We start from the raw sequence: 25,484 nt of genomic DNA, 5'->3' as shown, positions 1-25,484 counted from the left end.
TTTATAGTTGGTAGATAGCATGGTAGAGTTTTATCCTAGGGATTCAACTTGATGCACATGCTCCTACCAATTTGTTTTATTGCAAGGGGTTATTAGAATTGGTATGTTTTACATTACATATCACTTCAAACACAACTGGACTGACTTGACTGTGACTGTTTTTTGTTTTGTTTTGTTTTTTTTAAACTGCATGTTGGTGAGAGTGATGACAGATATGTTAACTGATCCTTGACTGTTCCACAGTTCAGGACCTGTGTGAGAATGTGTTTTTGAGTTGTCCACATACAGGTGTAAAACAAGCAGTTGGAGCAGAGGCGAGAGGCTGCTGACCAGCCCAGGGTGGGACAAGGCCGAGGAGTCCCAGACGATGTGAATAAACCTGACGAGATGCAGAGGCAGAGATAATTGGTCCACTGTCTTGAAAGGTATGTAAAACAATGTGACCAAACATCTGTGTGAGAGATCCACTGTAATGCCTATCAGCCACTGAAAACTGCTTTCTCACCCCAAAATGCAGGGCCAAGGACAGTGAGGCACCATGGAGGGAACAGGTTAAATGGAAGCTGAACCGAAAAACGATGTCCTGGGAGGAACAGCAAATGTGACCCATGCAGGAGAAGAAGGAACAACAAATGACAATATAAACAACAAGGACTATAGAGACTCTGCAGCCTCTCCTGCTCAAGAACAATGATTACAAATTCACCATTTGAAAAGGGAAATGTCTGATTTATTGTTGGAGACATTTGGCTTCTGTAAATTACAGATTGATTGTAGAGAGGACGTTTTTAATTATTAACATGTTATTGTCTTTATTTGAATGTCTTTTTATAGTGTCCTTATGAACTTTTTCATGGGGCAGCACAATGTTCGTGATGCTGTCAGGCCAAACGATTGTTAATCTCTGCCCTGATGATTTTGTTCTATTACAGTTAATTTCTTTACTTTTTGTGTAACTACATTTATTAATTTTATACGAGTCTTATAACAGATTCTTTTCCAAGAGTTCTAAGTGTTGTGGGTGTAAAATCCAAAAAACAAATATCCTTCTTTTGTTCAGTTGTAAATAAAGTGCCATAGATAAACCAACCTGATCCTGCTGCTGTTTTTGTATATATTTATCTAGATATTACTTGTGCAAGTTGAAAAATAATTTCAGCTATGAAACTGTACATATCTCAAATAAAAACAGTCAATGTCCTTACAGCTCCTAATATTTTTAATGTTATACATCCATTGTAAAAACAAAGTATTTTCTGCTGTAGTATTATATAACTACTAGATTAATATTATACAGTGGTGGATGGGTGTGTGTGTGTGTAGAAGAAATTGAACTTACCTGTATGCCTTTATTACTACCACACTCTGTTAGGGATTACCCCATATCATATATATATTTGTGACTAAAGATGACCTGTACAGTTGTGTTCACTTGTGGTCAAACAGCACATGCTCTGTCCGAAAAGACGGCATCATGTTACAGTTTTACTGGCAATAAAACATGGCACAATTAATCCAGGAGACATACAAGTAAATACAACCAGTTAACTTTAACACAACTCTTAGGATAGTTAGCATGGTATTGCCCACACACCTTACTAGGCATGTTCCCTTTACAGTAGATAGTTCGCTACTTTGAGGATTACACATAATCGTTCTGTTATTCCCTAATGCAGGTATAAATTGTGACAGCAGATGGCGTAGTTGTCCCATTTAGCACCATTTAACCTGAACTTTTTTAACTATGTTACATATATAAGTGTATGTGTGTAAAGTCTATGTACATGATGCTCAGACTATTAGGTTCACATGCCTTCTGTGCATTTTTTGCAATTGCAATTAAAAATAGTGACAGGGAAAAATGCATTTCTTTTAATTGCAACACCACATGGTGGTGCATACATATAAAAGACAAGCACGTCAATACTTGGCTGTAATAAACTGAAAACATAATAGACACAGAGTTTGGTTGGTTACAACCACGGCTTTCACAACTCATACATATTGCTACATGGACAACAGAAATTATTTCCCCTGAGGTTGTATCATCAGCTATCTTGCTGGGGAAAAAAGGTACAAAGGTATTTTTTGTCAGGTGCTGGACTCATGAAGGAATCTGAAACTGGCTGTCATGAAAGACACACACAAAGATACGGTAATCCTTATAAGGCAGAAACATAACATATACAGACACTGTCTTCTTGTCATATCTTAACATGCTCAGTATACTTCCTATACATAATTGAACAACATAATTGGGGAAAAAAGGTACAAAGGTATTTTTTGTCAGGTGCTGGACTCATGAAGGAATCTGAAACTGGCTGTCATGAAAGACACACACAAAGATACGGTAATCCTTATAAGGCAGAAACTTAACATATACAGACACTGTCTTCTTGTCATGTCTTAACATGCTCAGTATACTTCCTATACATAATTGAACAACATAAATCCTCACTGTAACAAATATATACTTAAACATATATATAGTCGACTGACCCTGTGGACACTTTACTTATTATACCATTCTTTAACATATTGTTATCTATTTACTTTCCTTGGTCTTTCTAATTGAATGTTGGTTATGTGATAGTTATGTTTATGTATGTTCGTGTTGATGTTTAAGTACATCCAAATCAAGAAGAAAACTGAATCAAATATCTTGTATGTGTTCACATACTTGGCCAATGAAACTGATTCTTCCTCACACACATTAAGGTCTTCTGTTTAAAAATTGTAAAGTATGCACTGGTATATACATATGGCACAGAGAGTCACTTGATTTCTCAAGCCATCTTTTTTGAAAGCAACCTTCAGGTGGCCTCTCAAATGCCAGTCACATTTTGAGTAGTTTTTAAAAAAAAAAGTGGAGATTAGGTTAGCAACACCTAAAATGGTTTAAACCAAAGGAGGAGCAGTTCAGGGCAATTGTCAGGACACAGGCCAATGCTGAGCTGCAGTATGCACTGTAGTGGGTGTGCACTGTTAGTGCCAAAGGCAGAATGCGTGGTGATTTTGATTTGTTGTAATAAATCCCGCCCACTTTGACCAATCATTACGTAAGTTTGCGGTTGGCCTCAGGAGAGAGTCCACATCATGCACAGCGAATTTTGTAGGAATCCGAGCAACTTTTGGGAAACTCGATATTTTTGGGTTTGTAGCGCCCCCTATCGGCCGATCCGCACCAAATTTGGCACAGAGTCTGCGGATGACCTCTGGAACCACCGTGTTAAGTTTGAAGTCGAAAGACTTTAGTTTGACCGAAATATGACACAACATGTGTTTTTTAAGCTAGCCAAAAAATCGTTCAGTTATATATAGCGCATTTTTTGTCGTGCAACAATTCTTTTGATAACTATAGATCAGACACGGCTAGACATCATATGTGCAAAGTTTGGCGCAGATGGCGCTTAAACTGTAGGAGGAGTTCGAAAAAGTAGGTTTCAGACATGTGGCGACTTAGCAACGGGAATTTGCGGCAAAAGTGGGCGGGGCCTACGTCAGAAAATCCAGCGCTATTCAGGGAATACGGCAATATGAGATTTTTCAAGGTCTCATTTAAAATGTGGAAGTTATAGGCAAAAATGCGTTATAGCGCCACCTAGTGGAGCACAAACGCAATTTTCGATAGGCGATATCTGAGTCCTATTCTACATGTACCCATAAAATTTCAAAGCCCTAAGTGCTATACTTTGGCAGAAATTATTTTTTTTTGTTTATCTTGTAATAAGCCCCGCCCACATTGACCTGTCATGACCCCCTTGAAGATATGGCCTCAGGACTGGGCCTACATCGTACGGACCAAATTTCGTAGAAATCGGTGCAGCCGTTCTAGAGATATAAACTTCCCATATCTCTAGCGCCCCCTAGGAGCCAACATTCGCCAAATTCAGCTAATAGGCTCCCAGTCTCATGCCAACCAAGGATCTGTGATTTGGTGTCGATAGCATTTACTTTGACCGAGATATGCAAGATTTTCCATTTTTATGGCTAGCTACGGAAATTTGTTCGTTAATAATTCGCGGAATTTTCAACCCCAAAAAAATCTTTTGATAACTTTAGCTCAAGAGGACCAGAAGAGTGCGCGGGCCAATTTTCGTGCAGATCGAACAAAATCCCTAGAAGGAGTTCAAAAAAGCAGGTTTTCCAGTTTTCGCGATTTTGCGGGAAAAAAAGTCTAGGCGGAAGTGGGCGTGGCCAATTGCAAAGTGACTCAGCTCTATTCAAGGAATGTGGGGATATAAGGTTTTTGAATGTGCGACATACGGTATGGGAGTTATCGGCCAAAACGCGTTGTCCTTGCTTATAGCGCCCCCTGCAGGTGGACGTGTGCAGTTTTTTGCGTCTGAGGTACGTGCGGGGGTCTGGGCCAGCCCTCCAAATTGCACCACCCTACCTTGCACGGTTTAGCCTGCAGCAGGACTTTTATCGGGAGAAGAATAAAAATAGAAAATAATAATAATAACTAGAACTGCAAGCAGTTATGAACGGGGGCCAAGCCTCCCCGCGCGAGCCGTTCCCCGCGGCCCTCGGAACCCACGGCCGCGGGCTCCGAGGGACGCGGGGCTCGGGGCGATCGCGGGGACGCACGCCATCGTCCGAGCTGCGGCCTTCCAGTTCAGGGCAATTGTCACGACACAGGACAAAGCTTAGCTGCAGTATTCACTGTAGTGGGTGTGCACTGTTAGTGCCAAAGGCAGAATGCGTGGCGATTTTGATTTGTTGTAATAAATTCCGCCCACTTTGACCAATCATTACGTAAGTTGGCGGTCGGCCTCAGGAGGGAGTCCACATCATGCACAGCGAATTTCGTAGGAATCCATGCAACTTTTGGGAAACTCGATTTTTTGGGTTTGTAGCGCCCCCTATTGGCCAATCCGCACCAAATTTGGCACAGAGCGTGTGGATGACCTCTGGAACCACCGTGTTAAGTTTGAAGTCGAAAGAATTTAGTTTGACCGAAATATGACACAACATGTGTTTTTTAAGCTAGCTGAAAGATTGTTCGGTTATAATTAGCGCATTTTTTGTCGTGCAACAATTCTTTTGATAAGTTTTGCTCAGACATGTCTAGACATCGTATGTGCAAAGTTTGGCGCAGATGGCGCTTAAATTGTAGGAGGAGTAGGAAAAAGTAGGTTTCGGACATGCGGCGACTTAGCGACGGGAATTTTCGGCGAAAGTGGGCGGGGCCTACGTCAGAAAATCCAGCGCTATTCAGGGAATATGGCAATATGAGATTTTTCAACGTGTCATTTAAAATGTGAAAGTTATAGGCAAAAATGCGTTATAGCGCCCCCTAGTGGAGCACAAACGCGATTTTTGGTAGGCGGGATCTGAGTCCTATTCTACATGTACCTATAAAATTTCAAAGCCCTAAGTATTATACTTTGGCAGGAATTAATTTTTTTTGTTTATCTTGTAATAAGCTCCGCCCAAATTGACCTGTCATGACCCCCTTGAAGATATGGCCTCAGGGCTGGCCCTACATCGTACGGACCAAATTTGGTAGAAATCGGTGCAGCCGTTCTAGAGATATAAACTTCCCACATCTGTAGCGCCCCCTAGGGGCCAACCTTCGCCAAATTCAGCTCATAGGCTCCCAGTGTCATGCCAACCAAGGATCTCTGATTTGGTGTCGATAGCATTTACTTTGACCGAGATATGCAACATTTTCCATTTTTACGGCTAGCTACGGAAATTTGTTCGTTAATAATTCGCAGAATTTTCAACGCAAAAATAATCTTTTGATAACTTTAGGTCATGAGCAGCAGAAGAGTGTTTGGGCCAATTTTCGTGCAGATCGGACAAAATCCCTAGGAGGAGTTCGAAAAAGCAGTTTTGCCAGTTTTCGCGATTTTGCGAAAAAATTATTTAGGCGGAAGTGGGCGTGGCCAATTACAAAGTGACTCAGCTCCATTCAAGGAATATGGGGATATAAGGTTTTTGAATGTGCGACATACGGTGTGGGAGTTATAGGCCAAAACGCGTTGTCCTTGGTTATAGCGCCCCCTATAGGCGTACATGTGCAGTTTTTTGCGTCTGAGGTACGTGCGGGGGTGTGGGCCAACCCTCAAATTTTCATCGTCCAAACTTGCACGGTTTAGGCTGCAGCAGGACTTTTATTAACGGAAGAATAAAAATAATAAAAATCTGAACAAAAACAATAGGGTTCCCAGCACCGCTGGTACTGGGAAACGCGTATGCCTTGCATTCGCGTTCCCCAGTCCCCGCGGGCTTGGCCCCCTAATAAAAATCTGAACAATTACAATAGGGTTCCCAGCACCGCTGGTCCTGGGAACCGCGTATGCCTTGCATTCGCGGTCCCCAGGCCCCGCGGGCTTGGCCCCCTAACTAGAACTGCAAGCAGTTATGAACGGGGGCCAAGCCTCCCCGCGCGACCCGGTCCCAGCGGCCCTCGGAACCCGCCGCTGCGGGCCCCGAGGGTCGCGGGGCTCGGGGCGATCGTGGGGACGCGCGCTGTCGTCTGAGCTGCGGTATTCATGACCAATCATTAGGTAACTTTGCGGTCGGCCTCAGGAGGGAACCCACATCATGCACAGCGAATTTAGGACGACTCTGAGCAACTTTTGGGAAACCTGATGTTTTTGGGTTTGTAGCGCCCCCTATTGGCCGATCCGCACCAAATTTGGCACAGAGTCTGTGGATGACCTCTGGAACGAGTGTGTTAAGTTTGAAGTCAAAAGACTTTAGTTTGACCTAAATATGACACAACATGCATTTTTTGAGCTAGCCAAAAAATCGTTCGGTTATAATTAGCGCATTTTTTGGAGTGCAACAATTCTTTTGATAACTTTTCATCAGACACGTCTAGACATCGTAAGTGCAAAGTTTGGCGCAGATGGCGCTTAAACTGTAGGAGGAGTTCGAAAAAGTAGGTTTCGGACATCTGGCGACTTAGCGACGGGAATTTTCGGCAAAAGTGGGCGTGGCCTACGTCAGAAAATCCAGCGCTTTTCAGGGAACACGGCAATATGAGATTTTTCAACGTCTCATTTAAAATGTGGAAGTTATAGGCAAAAATGCGTTATAGCGCCACCTAGTTGGGTTTGTAGCGCCCCCTATTGGCCGATCCGCACCAAATTTGGCACAGAGTCTGCGGATGACCTCTGGAACGAGCGTGTTAAGTTTGAAGTCAAAAGACTTTAGTTTGACCGAAATATGACACAACATGCGTTTTTTGAGCTAGCCAAAAAATCGTTCGGTTATAATTAGCGAATTTTTTGTCGTTCAACAATTCCTTTGATAACTTTAGATCAGACACGTCTAGACATCGTATGTGCAAAGTTTGGCGCAGATGGCGCTTAAACTGTAGGAGGAGTTCGAAAAAGTAGGTTTCGGACATGTGGCGACTTAGCGACGGGAATTTTCGGCGAAAGTGGGCGGGGCCTACGTCAGAAAATCCAGCGCTATTCGGGGAATACGGCAATATAAGAATTTTCAACGTGTCATTTAAAATGTGGAAGTTATAGGCAAAAATGCGTTATAGCGCCCCCTAGTGGAGCACGAACGCGATTTTCGGTAGGCGGGATCTGAGTCCTATTTTACATGTCGCCATAAAATTTCAAAACCCTAAGTATTATACTTTGGCAGAAATTAAATTTTTTTGTTTATCTTGTAATAAGCCCCGCCCACATTGACCTGTCATGACCCCCTTGAAGATATGGCCTCAGGACCGGCCCTACGTCGTACGGACCAAATTTCGTCGAAATCGGTGCAGCCGTTCTAGAGATATAAACTTCCCATATCTCTAGCGCCCCCTATGGGCCAACATTCGCCAAATTCAGCTCATAGGCTCCCAGTCTCATGCCAACCAAGGATCTCTGATTTGGGGTCGATAGCATTTACTTTGACCGAGATATGCAACATTTTCCATTTTTACGGCTAGCTACAGAAATTTGTTCGTTAATAATTCGCGGAATTTTCAACCCAAAAAAAATCTTTTGATAACTTTAGGTCAGGAGGAGCAGAAGAGTGTCCGGGCCAATTTTCGTGCAGATCGAACAAAATCCCTAGGAGGAGTTCGAAAAAGTAGGTTTTCCAGTTTTTGCGATTTTTCGGGAAAAGACGTCCAGGCGGAAGTGGGCGTGGCCAATTGCAAAGTGACTCAGCTCTATTCAAGGAATGTGGGGATATAAGGTTTTTGAATGTGCGACATACGGTGTGGGAGTTATAGGCCAAAACGCGTTGTCCTTGCTTGTAGCGCCCCCTGCAGGCGGACATGTGCAATTTTTGGCGTCTGAGGTACGTGCGGGGGTGTGGGCCAGCCCTCAAATTTTCATCGTCCAAACTTGTACGGTTTAGGCTGCAGCATGAGTTTTATCGGGAGAAGAATAAAAATAGAAAAGATGAATAATAATAAAAATCTGAACAAAAACAATAGGGTTCCCAGCACCGCTGGTACTGGGAAACGCGTATGCTTGCATCCGCGTTCCCCAGTCCCCGCGGGCTTGGCCCCCTAATAAAAATCTGAGCAATTACAATAGGGTTCCCAGCACCGCTGGTCCTGGGAACCGCGTATGCCTTGCATTCGCGGTCCCCAGGCCCCGCGGGCTTGGCCCCCTAATGATATAATCAAATAAAACAAAACTTGTGAAGGAATCTCTATATATATGTTTTACGTATTATATGATAAATAACACTGATTGGTAATAACTAAGTTATTATAAGATGGTTGTAGTTTGTAATAAGGATGAATAGCATTTACACTATAACACTGTTTGAAAAAGCGTTCTGTTTATTTTAATTACTTTGCATTGTGTGGTTTATTTATGCTGCAGCAAATCAGTTGACCTAAAGAGCCTCATTATCCCTTTGAGCTTGTTGATCTTCGTTGTAATGGTCATCTTGTTCATCTGGCTTATGCTGAAAAAGCACAGTAAGTCTTGATAAATCCTATTCACACCAAACATGTTTCTAATTTTTAACCAGTTATTTTTTAATACAGACTAAGTTAACAGAAGTTTTTACTGTTTTACTTGTAGAGCAAAGTGGAGCAGCAGCCGCAGCAGCAATGACAGCGGTATGAGGCTGTTTATTTATATGTTATTTATTTAACATTTTTTCAAAAAGGTGGTAAGGATCCGCAGTATAAAGACAGAAATGTGACTGGGTCATCGCTGCAATTATAAAAATAATGAAAATGATAATAATAACTTTTTCTTTTATTATTTTAATTCAGAAAGTTATTTTATGTGTGCAGTCCAAAACAACTGCACATTTTAAACACAATAATTAAGTGGAAAGGTCAAGTCAGGGCGCAAACTTGAAATCGAGTGGGTATGAAATTTAATGTTTGTCTGGTGTTTATGTTGATGAAATTCTGCTCTGTGTACGTTTGCTTTGTACCTTCAGCACAGACTGAAGAGGAAGTGGCTCACACTACCATTGCTCTCGAGAGAAAAACTCCAAGACTAGTAATCCATAATTGCAGACGTATCAAGAAAAGATTGTAAAATGTGTAGGATTATAATAGGATCTGCTCTCTGCTCTTTTTTTATTTTATTGGATAAAACACTAATAAATATGCAACTTTGTCATTGTGGATTTTTGTTGCGAAGACAAAACAGTAATCACTATTAGAATTTAGTTCAGAATTTTTAGGATCTGACAAGGACTTAAAAGACAAAATGTTGGTGACTGAAAGTTAGGCCAGGTAACCAACAAAACATTTATATTTCACAATATAAGTACACTAAAGAACACATCAAATATAAATCTTACTTCAGCATTCACAATGGCAGCTAAAACTGTTTGAAATTAAGCAAAAACTGAAAGTGGTTGTCTATTTCTGCCTCTGCTTCTTCCTGTAGACACATAATGAGAGCGATGTGGATGTGTTGTACAGCTCTGTGGCCACAAAGCAAAACGGCGTACGAAAGGTAAGGATCAATGAGGCTTGCATGCTTGATCAGTCAACCCCCCCGCCATTTAGTTATTGTTGTCACCAGATGCCACATTTTTCGTTATTTTTCAAACATGGAATTTATTTTTGTTCTTCCTTCCTAATTTGAATGTTTCACTTCTGTTTTTTTCCAACAGGTCAAAGCAAATGATGATAATGTTATATACAGCACCTTGGCTTAACAACAGCACAGTGTAACACATCACTCTGTTTGTATGGCTATATTTTAATCTATTTGTTGTTGTCTGATTTTATCATTTGGTTGTGCAGTAACTTCTACCTACTTTACCCTCTTCTGTTTTCATAGAACCATTGTTCTGTTTGTTTGACAACACAAATCATGGATTTACTGCTGTATTATTTAAAGCTCACATTAGATTCACACATGTAATGCATTCATAGAGAGCTGTATCCATTCAAGTTTACTGCAGTCAAGCATAATAAAAAAAACATCAGAATAAACAAACTGCAGTGACAAAGACTCTTCTGTTTTCCACTGCACTTCTACACACCATGCAACAGTTGGTGTAAATAGATAAAAAATGAACTTCCTATAAACTTTTGCACATGGTCACAACACTGTGACTTAGAGGCCATGAACTGTAACAGCACCCACTGGGGAATTTGTCATTTAATCTCTCTAATGTCTGTGGTAAAAGCATGAAAAGACCCTAAAAATACTTATTTACATGTTAAAATGACAGCTGTCAAATCAAGTGTTGGGCTTTCACAGGATATGTACATACAAACACAAACAGGCTGAACCTGCAAACCATCTACTCTAATTATTTCATATTTTCATAACTCTCCATTTATATCATATTGTTTTTGTCTGCTTTTAAACAAAAGTTTATATTTCATGTGATCAGAATGGTCAGGCAAAAGGCCACCTTTGTGTACCTCAAAGAGCAACTATTAACCTTATCCCCAAACTCGTGTTAGACCTTACCCGAGATGAACTGTTTTATAGTGTTACCTGTTTGTAATGTACAATAATGAGTTGGTGTTCTATACAACATCCCTAATTAACTATTACACTGTTTTAACAATAGCTAAATGTTCTGGTTGGCTATGACTCACTGTTTCCAACTGAGATTGTGTTGTTCTGTCCTCTTTTTCATGATAAAATGATTCATGCCAGCAGGGTGTGCTGTGGCTAATATTTCTGTACTGTGCTGGCCATATTATACTGACACACAATAATTATTCAAGTCTTGATCCTCGCGTGAAAAAGCTTCAGGAAGTGGAAAAGTCTGAGTTCAGCAAACATTAAAGCTACACAAATTACTGATGTAAAATATACAATTTTTTGGAAGGATATGACATCAGAGCATTTTTCGTGCACTTTGTTTTTTTCTGTTTTTAATGCCCTGATGTCCTCCATCTTTCAGAGTCATTTGCCTCATGGTTGGTTAAGGTTAAAATGGCATGACTGAGAAATAAACACAAATTAGGTTCACAACTAAAATTTAAATATGAAATGAATTTGTTATATCTCAACATGAAAACTATTTTTGTGCACATTATTTAAATAGCAGTCATTTTAAGGACCGGTGTGTAGGATTTAGTGGCAACTAGTGGTGAGGTTGTACTGAGGAGGCCTGCTTGTGGCTTCACCCTTGCATGCTTGTAAGAAGAACTACAGCGACCACAACCTCATCAAAACACAAAAGGCTCTATCTAAAGCAAGTGTTGGGTTTTTCTGTTCTGGGATATTGGTTCAATGTGCAAGCCTCTGTTGAAGAGGACCCACACCTTCTGTACATAAACAGAATATAAAATAATTTAAATAAATGCAAAATGTTGCTGAAAATTCATCAGTTAATATTATATCACATTCCTGCCATATTCTGCCAATAGAGCCCCCTAAATCTGAAAAGGTGTTTAGATAACATTATGTAGCCACCTTCAGTGTATTTGCAAATCACCACGGAAATTCCGGGGGAATTCAGTTCTTGTTTGGGTAAACTTAAAATTTTGCACATTTCACAACCTTGATGGTCAGTTCCTCATCGCTAGTTTTCTCTGAGTGCTGAAGGAGAAAATTCACTCGTGTGTCCACAGAAAATCTCTCCAAATCTCTACATATTTTCAAAAAGCAGTTTGCATCAGTAAATGCAGTTGTTTTACTTGCGCAGAAGAGGTCAGTGGTGGTTAGCTGCTGCCACCAAGATTTCTCTGATGACACAAGCCAGTGTGGTGCTCATTTTGCAAAACCCCATGTGCCGACAGGAACTACTTCATCAGCCAATTTATGTAATGCAACTGCCTCACTCAAGAGGAAGAAAGATTCTAACAGAGAACAACTGCATTTCCTTCCTATTTATATTAGAATTAGAGTGGTCAATGACTATCGCTTTCAATAGAACCACTCACTCCGTATCTCTAGATACAGGGGACATTTTGTTTTTTTTGTTACTGTTTCAATTACTCATATTTTAAAAACCTTTTTAAACTAACCAATTCCTCACCAGTGAGTAAACAAACAGGCTTACTCAGACCTTTTACCTAAGTAAGTAAGAATTATGGTAAATTTTTGCCGAATCATAATGATGGAGTACATTTTTATCATGGTTTTATTATGGTTATGGCTTTTGTTTGTGGGATAATGGGCTTAGCTTTACATTGACAGACAGTTGACAGTTACACACACCAGATCAATTTATAGTATAGGACTCAGCATTGCTTGTTATTGTCAAAGTACGTTTTGTTTGTGTAGGTTCAGTGTCCCTGAGGAGGGGGAAGGTGGAAACAACTCGCTCCAATAATTTGATAGCTCACCTTCAAGTACAAGCACAGAAGTATAAACATACAAAATTTCTTCAAGTATTAAAGAAAACATACAATTCCTTGAAAAAGAAACTGCACTGTTTGTAGGCATGTTTGAAGGATTTCGTTGATATTCTAAGTCCAGAGAAAAATATTTATGTTTAATGTACAAATTTAAATAGTACAGTTTTTTTTAGCAACTTTTTAATGTTTCAGCTGGTAGAGGTTGAGTATTTCCTAACAACTTCTGTGTGTTGGATACTTCCAGTTAATGTGCAACTTCTTAAGCATTTCAAATATTTATGGTACTTTTTTCACTCACTCTGGTAATATAGCTATAAAGAACTTCCAGTAAATCTATAGTAAAACTGAAAAAACTGTAATGTCGGACCTTGATCAGTATGGAGTGGACTACATTAACTGGGACATCATTTGGTCTTCAATGGCTGATGCTTTGAAGACTCCTGACCATCAGATGACACACTTACATTGATTTTTTTTTCATTCTTTTTTTCTGTATCCTTATGAGCTAAATAATTCAAAAACACTTGAACAAAGAATAAAATTAAAAGTAAGTAAATTAAGCTGAAAATTTGCACAGAAGTATCAGTGCCTTAATTCGTGTTGCTTGTCTTAGCACGTCTCATTCTCACTGGAGCCACAGGCCAGTCACAGGGGTTATTTTAAAATAGTTTACAGTAAACTATATTCTGAAAATACACTCTGGATATATGTTTATTATTCACCCTGTTAACCAATGTAAGTCAACTTCCTTTCAGAAGGCGGAAGACAAATTTGAACTGTTGTAATTAGGAAAATTAGGAAGTAGATGGTCAGTCTAGCCGTGCAGTGGTTTGTGCTGTTTTCTCTGCTCACTCACTGACATGGCTGTTCATCTCGACTTTCTCCTCATCCTCACTGGACTCACAGGTCAGTCACAAGAATCATTTTATAAATATGCACGACTTATTCTTTTACTAGTCCTGTCAGAAGATAATAATGATGAGTGTCAAGTAATGTCCTCCTGACCTCCTGACTCCCTGATGAAAGGCTTGATGTTGAGTCACGTCCCAGTGTTTGTTTTAAGGTCCAATGTGACCATGCAGACATAACGGAGGCATTTCAAGTGTATTAACTGTATTGTTTCATTTAATGAGCCAGTACGTGAAACAGCAACTAATATGAACAGGCAGGTCATATGAAGGAATAATATTATGAATATATAATTTTAATACTGTATTTGTTCTTATTACAGGAATTCACAGCATAACTACAGTCAGTGAAGTGTCAGTGAAAGCTGGAGGTTCAATCTCTATCCCATGTCTCTATGACTTGCAATATAGAGGCCATGTTAAATACTTGTGTCAAGGATATTATTGGAACCACTGCTCATATGCAGTTAAAACAAACCAACCAAGTTCAGGAAAGTTTTCAATCTCTGATGACAAAACAGAAGGAATCTTCACTGTGACTATAAAAGATCTGACAGCTCAGGATGCTGGTTACTACTGGTGTGCTGTGGAGATTAATCGAGGGTCAGATGTCAGACGGTATTTCCACCTGTCAGTCACCGGAGGTAAGAGCCCTTAAAGCATCTTTATGTACATCTCAAATCCTTTTTGAATGTTTAACAGTTTGAAGGAAAACACTGAAGAAGGTCTCATTGTTTGCTTGGGGTACAAGTTGCCATCATTATAAGACAATTACTTTTTCAGTCAAAAGTAAAGAGAATAATGAAAATATTGAGGAAAGCATGTATCCATCAGTTATAATAACTGTTTACAACTTTGAAACAGCACGTACCAAAGGCTACCCACAATTTTCCCTTGAATACTATTTGTTTTCCCTCAAGATACACCCAGTCTTTACGTGGACCATCAGGAGGTTACAGGACTTAAAGAAGATAATATAACCATCAATTGTTCCCATCATATCTCTGGAGAAATGAAGTGGTGCAGGCTGGGCAGCTCCTGTGTGATGGGGTCGTCTGGATCAATACAAGGAACAAAAGTGACCATCGATGCGAGTGTCTCCAATGTTTTCACTGTGACCATGAGTGGACTGAAGACAGAGAGCAGCGGCTGGTATTGGTGTGTCAAAGAAGGCTTACAGATGCCAGTGAATGTGATTGTTGCAGAGAAATCTACCACTGAGACAGGTAATTATACATTCTAAATATTAAATTGTAAATTATAAATATTTGTAAAGTACAGCCATTTGTATAGATTATTTTAATAGAATTCTTTATTGTCACACCACTCTAGTATTAACTGGATTATATTGACAATTACAGCAACAAGCCATTTAACCAGCTTGTCACCCACTCCTGAGTCTGCAAATTTCACCTCTGTTTTTGCAGACACAGCATCAACCCCAGTTGAAGGTCAAAAGCAAAGGTCAGACGACTTTGCATTTGCATGCAACTACATTATTGGACTGTTTAAACAAGTCTGTTACATTTATGAATTTGCATTTTATGCTTTAAATGTATTCTACAGAGTTAAAGTTGACCTAAAGGCCCTACTCATCCCTTTGAGTTTGTTGATCTTTACTGTAATGGTGACCTTGTTCATCTGGTTCATGCTGAAACGACGCAGTAAGTTTGTGCTGAAAACCGAGGAATTTCATTCACGCCAAATCTATTCTATTCATAAATATTCTTACTTAAATGTAGACTATTGTACATTGTTGTCGATGATTCAGTCAAACTAGTTTTCACTGTTTCACTCTTAGAGCAGAGCAGAAAAGAAGCATCAGCTGCAACATTGGTAAGATATGGTGATTCCTTTCCCTGTTCAAAGAAGGGATGTGCTATTATGACAATTTGTTTAACCTAACACTGCAGTGATGCCAAGAGAAATCAAGAATAAAAACATTCAGACTAGTGTGTACTGTCCATTTGCAGCAGTATCACTGCAGATGAATATCTGATAATTACACTACATAAAATACATCTTAATCATGAACACCACTCTTGTGTAATCGTAATAGAATACAGTAAGCATTAACAGATATAACCTAAATTAAAACATATCTGTAACCACAATTATAGTAATAGGTTTAATGAATGAATGAATACTGATTGGTTCATATTCCCCATTCATTTTCTGTTCTCTGACATTTGGTTTGTTTCTGCAATACAGACTGAAGCAGAAGTAACATACAGTACTGTTGAGATAAAGAAAAACACTTCACGGCAGGTAAGGGACTGTATGAAACTGTAGTTTTTTGTTTTTTGTTTTTTAAAGGCAAAATTATTCATATTTCCTGCTGTTGAGTGGAAAATTTGTGAATATTGCAGCCACAGTTTAAAATGGAGAGAACTTTAGAAAGAAGAGCATCAAATATGCTTATTACGTAAAGCACAAATGCAGAACTCAATTAAAGGGTCGGTTCACCTAAAAATCAAACATATATATATTTCCTCTTATCTGTAGTGCAACTTATCCATTTAGACCGTTTTGGTGTGGGTTGCAAAGTTTTAGAGATATAGGCTGTAGAGATGTCTCTCAACAATGAGGGAACTAGATGGCACTCTGCTTGTGGTGCTTAAGGCACCAAAAAAATACAAATGTACATTCGAAAAACTCAACACCAGTCATGATGGATTACTCAAGATAAGACACAGACCAGCAGTTGTATGTCGAAACTATTTTCTTTCCCCTGTCCGTTACATTACCCTGCAGAAGTAAGCATGCATCTACTCAGGGATGAGAGGCTTGTGCTCATGACAGCGTGGGTTATAAACATTAATACCACCCTTGGTGAAGCTGTAACCTCTCATCTATGTGTAGATGCATGACTCTTTCTGCACAGTGATACGGTTGGTTTCTAGTCGAAGCTTACATCAAGGTCTGTGGATTATCTTCAGTAACTGGGTTATGATTTTTGTAAAGTGATCATCAGTGACATCTTTAAGGCTGATATCTTCAAAACTCAGCAACTACCACTAAAATAACATTGATAAATAAATAACACCAAACGTAAGAGGAAAAATATTTATTTTTATTTAAGAGTGAACTGCCCATTCCATCCATCCGTCCACCCATCCACTTTTTTCCGTTTATCCGGGGTCGAGTCACGGTGGCAGCAGGCGATCCAGGGTATTCCAGACATCCTTCTCCTCAGCAACGCTTTGCTGCATCTCCTGGGAGATCCAAAGGCGTTCCCTAGGCCAGATGACATATGTAGCCCCTCCAGTGGATTCTGGGTCTCCAAAGGGAGGCATCCAGGAAGCATCCTAATCAGATGCCTGAACCACCTCAGCTGGCTTCTTTCAACGCAAATGAGCAGCGTCTCTACTTCAAGCTCCCCCCAGCTGTCCAAGGTCCTCAGCCTGTCTCTAAAGCTGACCCCAGCCACCCTATGAAGGAAACTCATTTTAGCTGCTTGTATCCATAATTTCATTCTTTCACTTACTACCCAAAGCTCATGACCAGTTGAGGGTCAGAGCATAGATCGACAGGTAAATTGAGAGTTCTGCCTTCGAGCTCAGCTCCCTGGTCACCCCAACAGTCCAGAACAACACATTACTGCTGCTTTAAACTATGTGATAAAAAAATGGTATAGAGTAAAGTAGATGTAAACTCTTGTGGTTATTTCTCTGATGTGTTAACCTTAAATGGGAAGTACTTATATGACATGGTACATGCTAATTATCACCATGTTGATCTGATCCAAACAGTGTATGGTCTCTTGCAAATGATATTTGGTTTGTCCCTTCATCAGGCTGAAGATGAAGCAACATGCAATACTGTCAAGAAAAAGAAAAAAACTTCAAGGCAGGTAAGGGACTGTATGAAAATGATTGCAGCTGAAACTTTTTTTGTTTGTTTGTTTCTCGTCTTTTAAAACAACCGTTTATATTTTCTTCTGTGAAATGGAAAAACTGTTCATATTGCAGTCACAACTGGAAAAGATAAGAGCTTTAAAAAGGACACCATCAAATATGCTTATTTTGTAAAATATACCAGAATTCAATTAAAGTGCATATTTTTCTTTGTACTTGTAGTGCTATTTATCCATTGAGACTGTTTTGGTGAGTTGGCAAGTTTTGGAGATGTAGGCTGTAGAAATGTCTGCCCTCCCTCATAAAACAGAGATAAATGGCACTTGACTTGTGGTGTTCACACAGCCAAAAAAAAAAAAAAAAATACACTGACAAACTCAACTGCAATGTCTCTTTGCAGAAATCATGACCTGGTTACTCAAAATAATCCACAGACCTCGTCATGAGCGATTTCATGTAGGAAGTACTTTCTACTTGCTGTATGACTGTCTAGAGGGAAATGTGCATCTACTCATGGAAGCTCGTGCTCATGATAGCACAGGACGTAAATATTAATGGTGCTCTCAGCTGTAACCTCCCGTCCATGAGACTTCTTTCTGTACGGTGATATGGTGAGGTGGTGATGTTCAGAAGAAAGTAGCTCCTACATGAAACTGCTCACAACAAAGTCCGCAGATTATCTTTAGTAACCAGGTCATCATTTTTGGAAATTGGAATTGCTGAGTTTCAACTGTTTGTTTGTTCGTTTGTTTGTTTGGGTTTTTTTTAGCTCTACTAACCATGTGCAATGCAGTTCAATTATATTTGAGAGAAAACAGACATCTTTATGGCTCATAAAACTCAGCAACTCACACTATAACAATCTAGATGGATAAATAGCACTACATTTAAGAGTTGTTTGTTTTTTATATTTTTATTTTTTTGGGGGGGTTGGGCGTCTGCATCTTTGAACTATGTAATTGCAAAAAGTGTATAAATTAAGGTTTTTGTAAACTCTTATGGTAATTACTCTGATAACATCTGGTTCATGCTTATCATTGTCAGGTTAATGCAATCTAAACTGTGTATGGCCTTTTATGGTAATGATATTTGATTTGCTCCTTCATCAGGCTGAAGAGGACGTAACATACAGTAATGTTAAGCACGCGACAAAACCTTCAGGCAAGGTAATCCATAACTTGTATTGACACATAAGTAACACTTAAATAGAATTAAGTATTTAACCATACACATTTGTTGGCACATAGCTGAATAAAGCAAAAGGCACAAACATTGAAGCTCAATCAATCTTCGACTGATCTCTGTTTCTTGTCTGTCTCTTCCTGTTTACACAGGAGACAGATGCTGAGATGAAGACTGATGCGGACGTGATGTACAGCTCGGTGGTTACTGTAGAAAGGGGAACCGTATCAAGGGTAAATTTCACCCTCGTACTGTTTCTCACGTAAACTTTTTTTTGCACATTTTTTTAGCCAAGTTAGCAGGATGGATGGCGATGTCGGTCGGTCCACCACTGAACTGAAATATCACAGCAGCTGTTGAATGATTATTATGCCATATGTATCCTAACAACTTTAACTTTATATTTATCGCCATCATTATTAAATTTTTAATTTGTTGTTTATGAGCAAATATCTGCAAAGAAAATGACATTCCCATCAGCCTCAGCTTCGCTTTGCATTTAGTGCAAAGCAAATGTTATGTTTGTAGTACAGCTTCACCAAGCTGCTACTATTGTTATAGACTCTTACTCTTAATCTTTCTACCTAATTGTCACTTTTTCCTCTGTTTTCCAACAGCCTGAAGCAAAAGCAGAGGATGTAACATACAGCACTGTGGCCTAGCACCAGGAAAGCCTGTCCCAACCACACCGTTTTTCACCACCTGTCTATCACTGGACTGTCTTTTTAAAACAATAGTGCTGTAATTTATTTGAAATGGGAGTGTTGTAATATGTTTCGTCTGTTTCATAACATCCTTCTTTTTTTTATTTTGAGGGTTTACACTTCTTCCTACTATTTGATCCTCCTCTGCTACAAAACATTTTGAACAAGTGGTGATTTGGACCTTGTTTCCCAAAAGCATCTTAGAATTAAAACAATCATAAAATCCATCCTAAAAGAATTGACAGATACATCCTACACTCTTAGAAATGGTTGTAGATCAAGGAGTGGCTCCTAATAGGAGCAGAAAAAGGGTATCATAAGAAACTCAGGAAGGAAGGAACCAAAAACTATGTGTTTTTGTTCGCTTTTTATGTCTGTTTGTCTGTTTTTTTTGTGCTTAAAATACATAAACATTAATAATAAAATATTTTTTTCCACAACTGATCTACCAGTTTATGTTGTCATCACTCTCCCGTTCCTCTTTTTTATCTAATGTATTCATTGCTTTTGGCTGAAATGACACTTTCATGATGTTGTTTTTATCATTATTGTTTTCAGAAGACATTCATAATAGATGAAGTGTACATTTATGAAAATTATAGGGAGACTTAAATTCTAAGATTGCCAAGTGTTTGCAAGTCCATTAAGAACATGAAACTTGGTTTCATTGATGTCTGTATTAAGCCTCACACTGGTAAGTAATCCATATATTTGTGGGACCTGGAACTTAGATTCTATTTACGCTGTGTTTTAATTTATGGTTGCATGGTTAGAAAATAAAGCATTATTAAATGTAATTAAATAAGGCTAAAAAGACAAACTTAGAGTGTATTATGTCCTAAGATAAGCAGGAAAACAGAACTTACTCTCCTCAGACCTGAAACAGGTTGCTATATTAAACTCACCACTTCTGAAAATCCTAAATTAACTTTAGACTCATTAACTTAGAACAATCACAGCCTTCTGAACAGGAAAATGTGTTGTATTGAAGTACTGAAGGGAGGGGGAAGTGACGCTGTTACAGTTTTATTATTTTGATTACTATTGGATGTTAAAGGGCTAAAAGGTTGCAGGTGGTGCTATCACCCTGTTTTAATAAATTAAGACATTCCAGTTCATATGACTGGGGTTTGTTTTAATATTTTGTCTTCACTGGACCTTACCCCCAAGTAAACCTTACCCTGAGAGGTGATCAATTATAACTGCCTTAAAATAGGAAGAGATGGCAACTGCTGCAACAGCATGTTTCTGAAAATCAGGAAGTACATAATTAGTCTGTCAGTGTCCGTGTCCGTGTTGTGTTGTCTTAGTCTGTTCATTCGCTGATATGGCTGTTAATCTCACTTTTCTTCTCATCCTTGCTGGACTAACAGGTCAGTCATACGGCTCATGTTGCAAGTTGTTGATATGAATGTTTATGCTTCTAATGGAACAACATTTAATTTTAAGCCTGTATTTGTTCTTATTACAGGAATTCACAGCATAACTACAGTCAGTGAAGTGTCAGTGAAGGCTGGAGGTTCAATCTCTATCCCATGTCTCTATGACTTGCAATATAGAGACCATGTTAAATACTTGTGTCAAGGATATTATTGGAAGCACTGCTCATATGCAGTTAAAACAAACCAACCAAGTTCAGGGAAGTTTTCAATCTCTGATGACAAAACACAAGGAATCTTCACTGTGACTATAAAAGATCTGACAGCTCAGGACACTGATTACTGGTGTGCTGTGGAGATTAATGGAGGGCCAGATGTCAGACAGTATTTCCACCTGTCATTCACCGGAGGTAAGAGCCCTTAAAGCATCTTTATTCAAATCCTTTGTAAAAATGTAACAATTTGGAGAAAAAAACACTAAGGAGCGCCTCATTGTTTGCTATGGAGGCTGACTATTATTAGGCTAACCACTACTGAATTTGTTTCCCCTTAAGATACACCCAGTCTTTACGTGGACCATCAGGAGATTACAGCATTTAAAGAAGATAATATAACCATCAATTGTTACCATCATAACTCTGGAGAAATGAAGTGGTGCAGGTTGGGCAGCTCCTGTGTGATGGGGTCGTCTGGATCAATACAAGGAACAAAAGTGACCATCGATACGAGTGTCTCCAATGTTTTCATTGTGACCATGAGTGGACTGAAGACAGAGAGCAGCGGCTGGTATTGGTGTGTCAAAGGAGGCTTACAGATGCCAGTGAATGTGATGGTTACTGAGAAATCTACTACTAGTAAGTACTAGAAGTAATTTGATATTATAAATACTTGTCAAACACAATAAGCCTTTGCATTAACATCCAGTTTGAAAAAAGAAAACAAAAAAAACTGTGGTCCATATTTACATGTGTTTTTTCTTTATATTAGATAAGTTCTAAAACTAATTAGCAATAAGGGTAAAATTTAATTTATTGTCCCACAAGGAAAACTGTTTTAGACTCAAAGCTGCAAGTACACAGTAGAAACACAGATCAATGCTTTCTCATCCCAACTCGTCACACACAGATGAAATGTCACCACCACTCTGCGTTTCATACTAAGGCTGAATGTACCCTTGGGCTGGTGTATCTGATGCAGTCAAGAGGCATCTGTGAAAACACCCTGTTAACACACACTTTAGTTAACCTTCCTCTTGTGTTGCTTGCTTGCTTTCTGTTACTATCTCTTATGTTAACGGGTCGGTTTTGACCCGTGTCTTGAATCAGCCATAAAATATCCTAAAAACAATTATTTATCATCCAATTTGATTCTTACCTCTTGGTTACTTTGTTAGGCTTCCTTATCCATGAAAAGATTGGTTTTAATATTTTTGTTGTGGCCACCTAGGCCTTTCTTTTGACAGCATACCCCTCGTTTTCAATATAAATAGAATTATATAAATAAATAAAAGGTTGTTATGTTACCTGACTATTACTGAAGGGTATTAGAACACATCTCTTAAATGTTCAAAAAATAAGTCTATTTTTTTTTAATTAGAACTTAATACAAATACAAAATGAAAAGCAGAACTAGTAATAATACAAAATGTAGATTTGCAAAGTCAAACAAACAACAACCAATTAAGCAAATCAAACAAACATAAATGAAGTACTAGTTCCATAAAAACTCTATGTGCAAGAACATGCATGTATATTTGTGTATTTTTAGATGTGTATGTGGCAAAAAGTGACACTAGTGTGTTCTTTGCAGAGCTATTTTTTGCAGTAGAGGCACAATATATTTGTACTAGGTCTATATTTGTACTAGGTCCATAAAAAGTCTCTCTGTGCAAGAACATGCATGTGTGTTTAGATGCATGTGTGACAAAAAGTGACACTAGTGTGTTCTTTGCAGAGATATTTTTTGCAGATTGTCTTTCTGTCCTTACAGTAAATCTTCTTCTCATTGTTGCATGCTGTAAACTGGAGATGTGTACTCTGCAAGTCACCAACTCTAAACTGAATTGGCCTTACGTCCAACATGTCCATCTTTGTTTGTTCGGTCAAACAAGCAAAGAGAGAAGCCCCTAACTGAAGCTCAAGTGGTTGGAGGAACAGCTGGCTGTGGGCTGTTGGCTGATAGTGTTTATGATTTCAGTTTTGGCACTTATTATTGTTTTATAATCTTATATTATAACTGGGTCTAAACTGACCCTAACAACACAAGGATCATAATTTTCACCAGAGCATTCTATAATTTAGTAAAATTGATTTGTTTTAATTTTATTTTGTTTAAATAGAAGTTCCTGACAAAGTCAAAAAGTCTGATTTATTTAATTTATGCAGTATTTTTATGCATTTAAAACTAAAAACGGGTCAGTGCCGACCCTAACACTAGAGGAAGGTTAAGTTTATAAACTAAAACTGCTTGGTTAGGTTTAAGCACAACAACTATTTGGTTAGTTTTAGGATAAAACCATGTTTGGATTTATCATGATAATGAAAGACAAATGTCACTGGCGTGACTTACAACCATAAGTGTATTATAATGAAAAACAAAAGTTTGGGCACCCCTGATGTAAAACATTGTCGAATATGAAAGAAGATTATTGTTAGTGAATGTAAACATTAAAATACTATATTTGTTCTTGTTGCAGGAATTCACAGAATAACTACAGTCAGTGAAGTGTCAGTGAAAGCTGGAGATTCAATTTCTATCCCATGTCTTTATGACTCACAATACCGAGACCATGTTAAATACTTGTGTCAGGGATATTATTGGACCTCCTGCTCATATGCAGTTAAAACAAACCAACCAAGTTCAGGGAAGTTTTCAATCTCTGATGATAAAACACAAAGAATCTTCACTGTGACTATAAAAAATCTGACGGCTCAGGACACTGATTACTGGTGTGCTGTGGAGATCATTGGACGGCTGGATATCAGAGGGCCTTTTCACCTGTCAGTCACCAGAGGTAAGAGCCCTTAGAACATCTTAAGGCACATTTCAAATTCTTTGTAAAAATTTTAACAGTTTGGAGAAAAAGCTCTAAGGAGGATCTTATTGTTTGATGTGCAGACCACAAGTTTCTACTGAATTTGTTTTCCCTTAAGATACACCCAGTCTTTACGTGGACCATCAGGAGATTACAGCATTTAAAGGAGATAATATAACCGTCAGTTGTTACCATAATAACTCTGGAGAAATGAAGTGGTGCAGGCTGGGCAGCTCCTGTGTGATGGGGTCGTCTGGATCAATACAAGGAACAAAAGTGACCATCGATACGAGTGTCTCCAATGTTTCCACTGTGACCATGAGTGGACTGAAGACAGAGAGCAGCGGCTGGTATTGGTGTGTCAACGGAGACTTACAGATGCCAGTGAATGTGATGGTTACTGAGAAATCTACTACTAGTAAGTACTAGAAGTAATTTGAAATGATAAATACTTGCCAACAAGAATTTCTAAATGATTGTATTTAGAAGTGATATTAGAAATAACTATGGTCATATTACAAAGGTAATAATGAGGTTAATTTAAATTATAAACACACCCACAGCAATAACGTGTTTATGTATTGTCACCCACAGCTGAAGATGTGAGTTACACCTCTACAGGTGGACACAGGTTAGTGGCCTTTAGACTACTCTTGTTCATCTGTGTTTTTACTTATATTAGATAAGTTTTGAAACTAATTAGCAATATAGGATTTTGTTAAACTGTAGTGCAGTGTATGACCCAGATGATTTTAAAATTAATTTATATTGTGTGCTTTAAATTTTCAAGTTTCATCATCCGTCTGAGTGTGTTGATCTTCTTTGTAATGGTGACTTCTTTCATCTGGCTTATGGTGTCAAGACACAGTAAGTGTCTGGTAAACTGATCAATTCATGTATAAATAAAAATCCAGCTCTGGAATATTTCATTTGAAATGAGGACTATGCATACTACTGCATTATTGTCAATAATGGGTGTCTCTCTGTCTCTCTTTTAGAGCGTACCAAAGAATCATCAGCTACAACAACGGTAAAATATGGTGATTTAGCGTAGGAACAAGATGAATCTGGTTTAGTCTGGGGAGGCTAGACGAATGCTTATTCATTTCCTGATGTAATTTTTAGCAGAGAAGGCTGAATTACACCACAGAAGCACCGTGGCTCTGTGTTTAGCACTGTCACCTCACAGCAAGAACATCTTAGGTTGTAAAGGTGGTTAAAGTAATAAAACATAGTCTTGTAAAGGTGGTCAGATTGATGGAATTTGGTAAAATAGTATAGTCTAAATGTAAATAACATTTGTTTTTCTCTTGCAACACAGGCTGAAGTGGCAGTAAGATACATGAGAAATACATCAGGGCAGGTACTGTAACACTTGACCCATAAAACCATAATACACATCAGAAGCATGCTACATTTAACTGGTTTTGTTTGTTTGCTTGTTTTTGCAATCCACAGCCGTAACTAAATGAAACAAATTAATTTGAAATTGATCAAAAGCTGAAACTTATTTATCTGTCTCTCTTTCTTTACCTAGAGTTTCAATGCAGAGGTTCACATGGATGATTAAGTTCTGTGGATCAAGCAAGCAGGGGTTAAATACTAAAATGTCCAAAAACCAGTGCGAAAATGTTGAATTGCAACAATTCTGTATTTTCTGCAGACGATTTTATTGGTCGTCTGACCAAGTCAAAGATGTTGC

The 25,484-nt window shown here is 38.7% G+C and overlaps 3 protein-coding genes and 1 long non-coding RNA gene across 4 annotated transcripts in view; all 4 read left to right on the top strand.

Moving 5' to 3' along the window:
• Nucleotides 1-10,730, top strand: part of LOC146315470 (polymeric immunoglobulin receptor-like) — a 32,782-nt gene extending 22,052 nt beyond the window's left edge. The window contains exons 5-8 of the mRNA XM_084736617.1: nucleotides 8,802-8,899; nucleotides 9,006-9,043; nucleotides 9,834-9,902; nucleotides 10,063-10,730. Coding sequence (XP_084592743.1) covers nucleotides 8,802-8,899; nucleotides 9,006-9,043; nucleotides 9,834-9,902; nucleotides 10,063-10,107 — 250 coding nt within the window. The 3' untranslated portion in view covers nucleotides 10,108-10,730. The remainder of the gene's footprint in view (nucleotides 1-8,801; nucleotides 8,900-9,005; nucleotides 9,044-9,833; nucleotides 9,903-10,062) is intronic.
• On the top strand, nucleotides 134-1,089 carry LOC146315471 (uncharacterized). Its single transcript, XR_014771878.1, has 2 exons — nucleotides 134-425; nucleotides 518-1,089. It is a non-coding gene; the product is annotated as an uncharacterized LOC146315471 (long non-coding RNA).
• Nucleotides 10,731-13,578: 2,848 nt separating the features above from the next.
• On the top strand, nucleotides 13,579-19,457 carry LOC146315469 (polymeric immunoglobulin receptor-like). Its single transcript, XM_084736554.1, has 8 exons — nucleotides 13,579-13,624; nucleotides 14,148-14,270; nucleotides 14,547-14,852; nucleotides 14,988-15,090; nucleotides 15,193-15,894; nucleotides 17,423-17,479; nucleotides 18,593-18,898; nucleotides 19,283-19,457. Exons 1-5 carry the CDS (start codon nucleotides 13,579-13,581, stop codon nucleotides 15,404-15,406), a joined length of 792 nt encoding a protein of 263 aa, XP_084592680.1. The 3' UTR covers nucleotides 15,407-15,894; nucleotides 17,423-17,479; nucleotides 18,593-18,898; nucleotides 19,283-19,457.
• Nucleotides 19,458-21,306: 1,849 nt separating this feature from the next.
• Nucleotides 21,307-25,399, top strand: LOC146315468 (polymeric immunoglobulin receptor-like). The gene is made up of 8 exons (XM_084736619.1): nucleotides 21,307-21,602; nucleotides 23,444-23,761; nucleotides 23,901-24,200; nucleotides 24,377-24,412; nucleotides 24,569-24,649; nucleotides 24,781-24,812; nucleotides 25,104-25,145; nucleotides 25,320-25,399. Exons 1-8 carry the CDS (start codon nucleotides 21,395-21,397, stop codon nucleotides 25,350-25,352), a joined length of 1,050 nt encoding a protein of 349 aa, XP_084592745.1. The 5' UTR covers nucleotides 21,307-21,394; the 3' UTR covers nucleotides 25,353-25,399.
• Nucleotides 25,400-25,484: the final 85 nt, after the last annotated feature.

Source organism: Lutjanus erythropterus, chromosome 14 (genome assembly GCF_056507025.1).
Source record: "Lutjanus erythropterus isolate fLutEry1 chromosome 14, fLutEry1.hap2, whole genome shotgun sequence".
Classification (NCBI taxonomy): domain Eukaryota; kingdom Metazoa; phylum Chordata; class Actinopteri; order Lutjaniformes; family Lutjanidae; genus Lutjanus; species Lutjanus erythropterus.
Note: the sequence above shows the minus strand (reverse complement) of the source record. Positions and strands in the feature narration are given on the sequence as shown.

What these genes read in the sequence shown, in the direction of transcription:
- LOC146315469 (XM_084736554.1), top strand. Translation starts at nt 13,579, where the DNA reads ATGGCTGTTCATCTCGACTTTCTCCTCATCCTCACTGGACTCACAG. An exon ending in CATCCTCACTGGACTCACAG is followed by an intron (nt 13,625 to 14,147) that starts GTCAGTCACAAG and finishes ATGACAAAACAG; the next exon opens with AAGGAATCTTCACTGTGACT. An exon ending in CCACCTGTCAGTCACCGGAG is followed by an intron (nt 14,271 to 14,546) that starts GTAAGAGCCCTT and finishes TTTTCCCTCAAG; the next exon opens with ATACACCCAGTCTTTACGTG.
- LOC146315468 (XM_084736619.1), top strand. Translation starts at nt 21,395, where the DNA reads ATGAAGTGGTGCAGGTTGGGCAGCTCCTGTGTGATGGGGTCGTCTGGA. An exon ending in TACTGAGAAATCTACTACTA is followed by an intron (nt 21,603 to 23,443) that starts GTAAGTACTAGA and finishes TTCTTGTTGCAG; the next exon opens with GAATTCACAGAATAACTACA. An exon ending in TGAGAAATACATCAGGGCAG is followed by an intron (nt 25,146 to 25,319) that starts GTACTGTAACAC and finishes TTCTTTACCTAG; the next exon opens with AGTTTCAATGCAGAGGTTCA.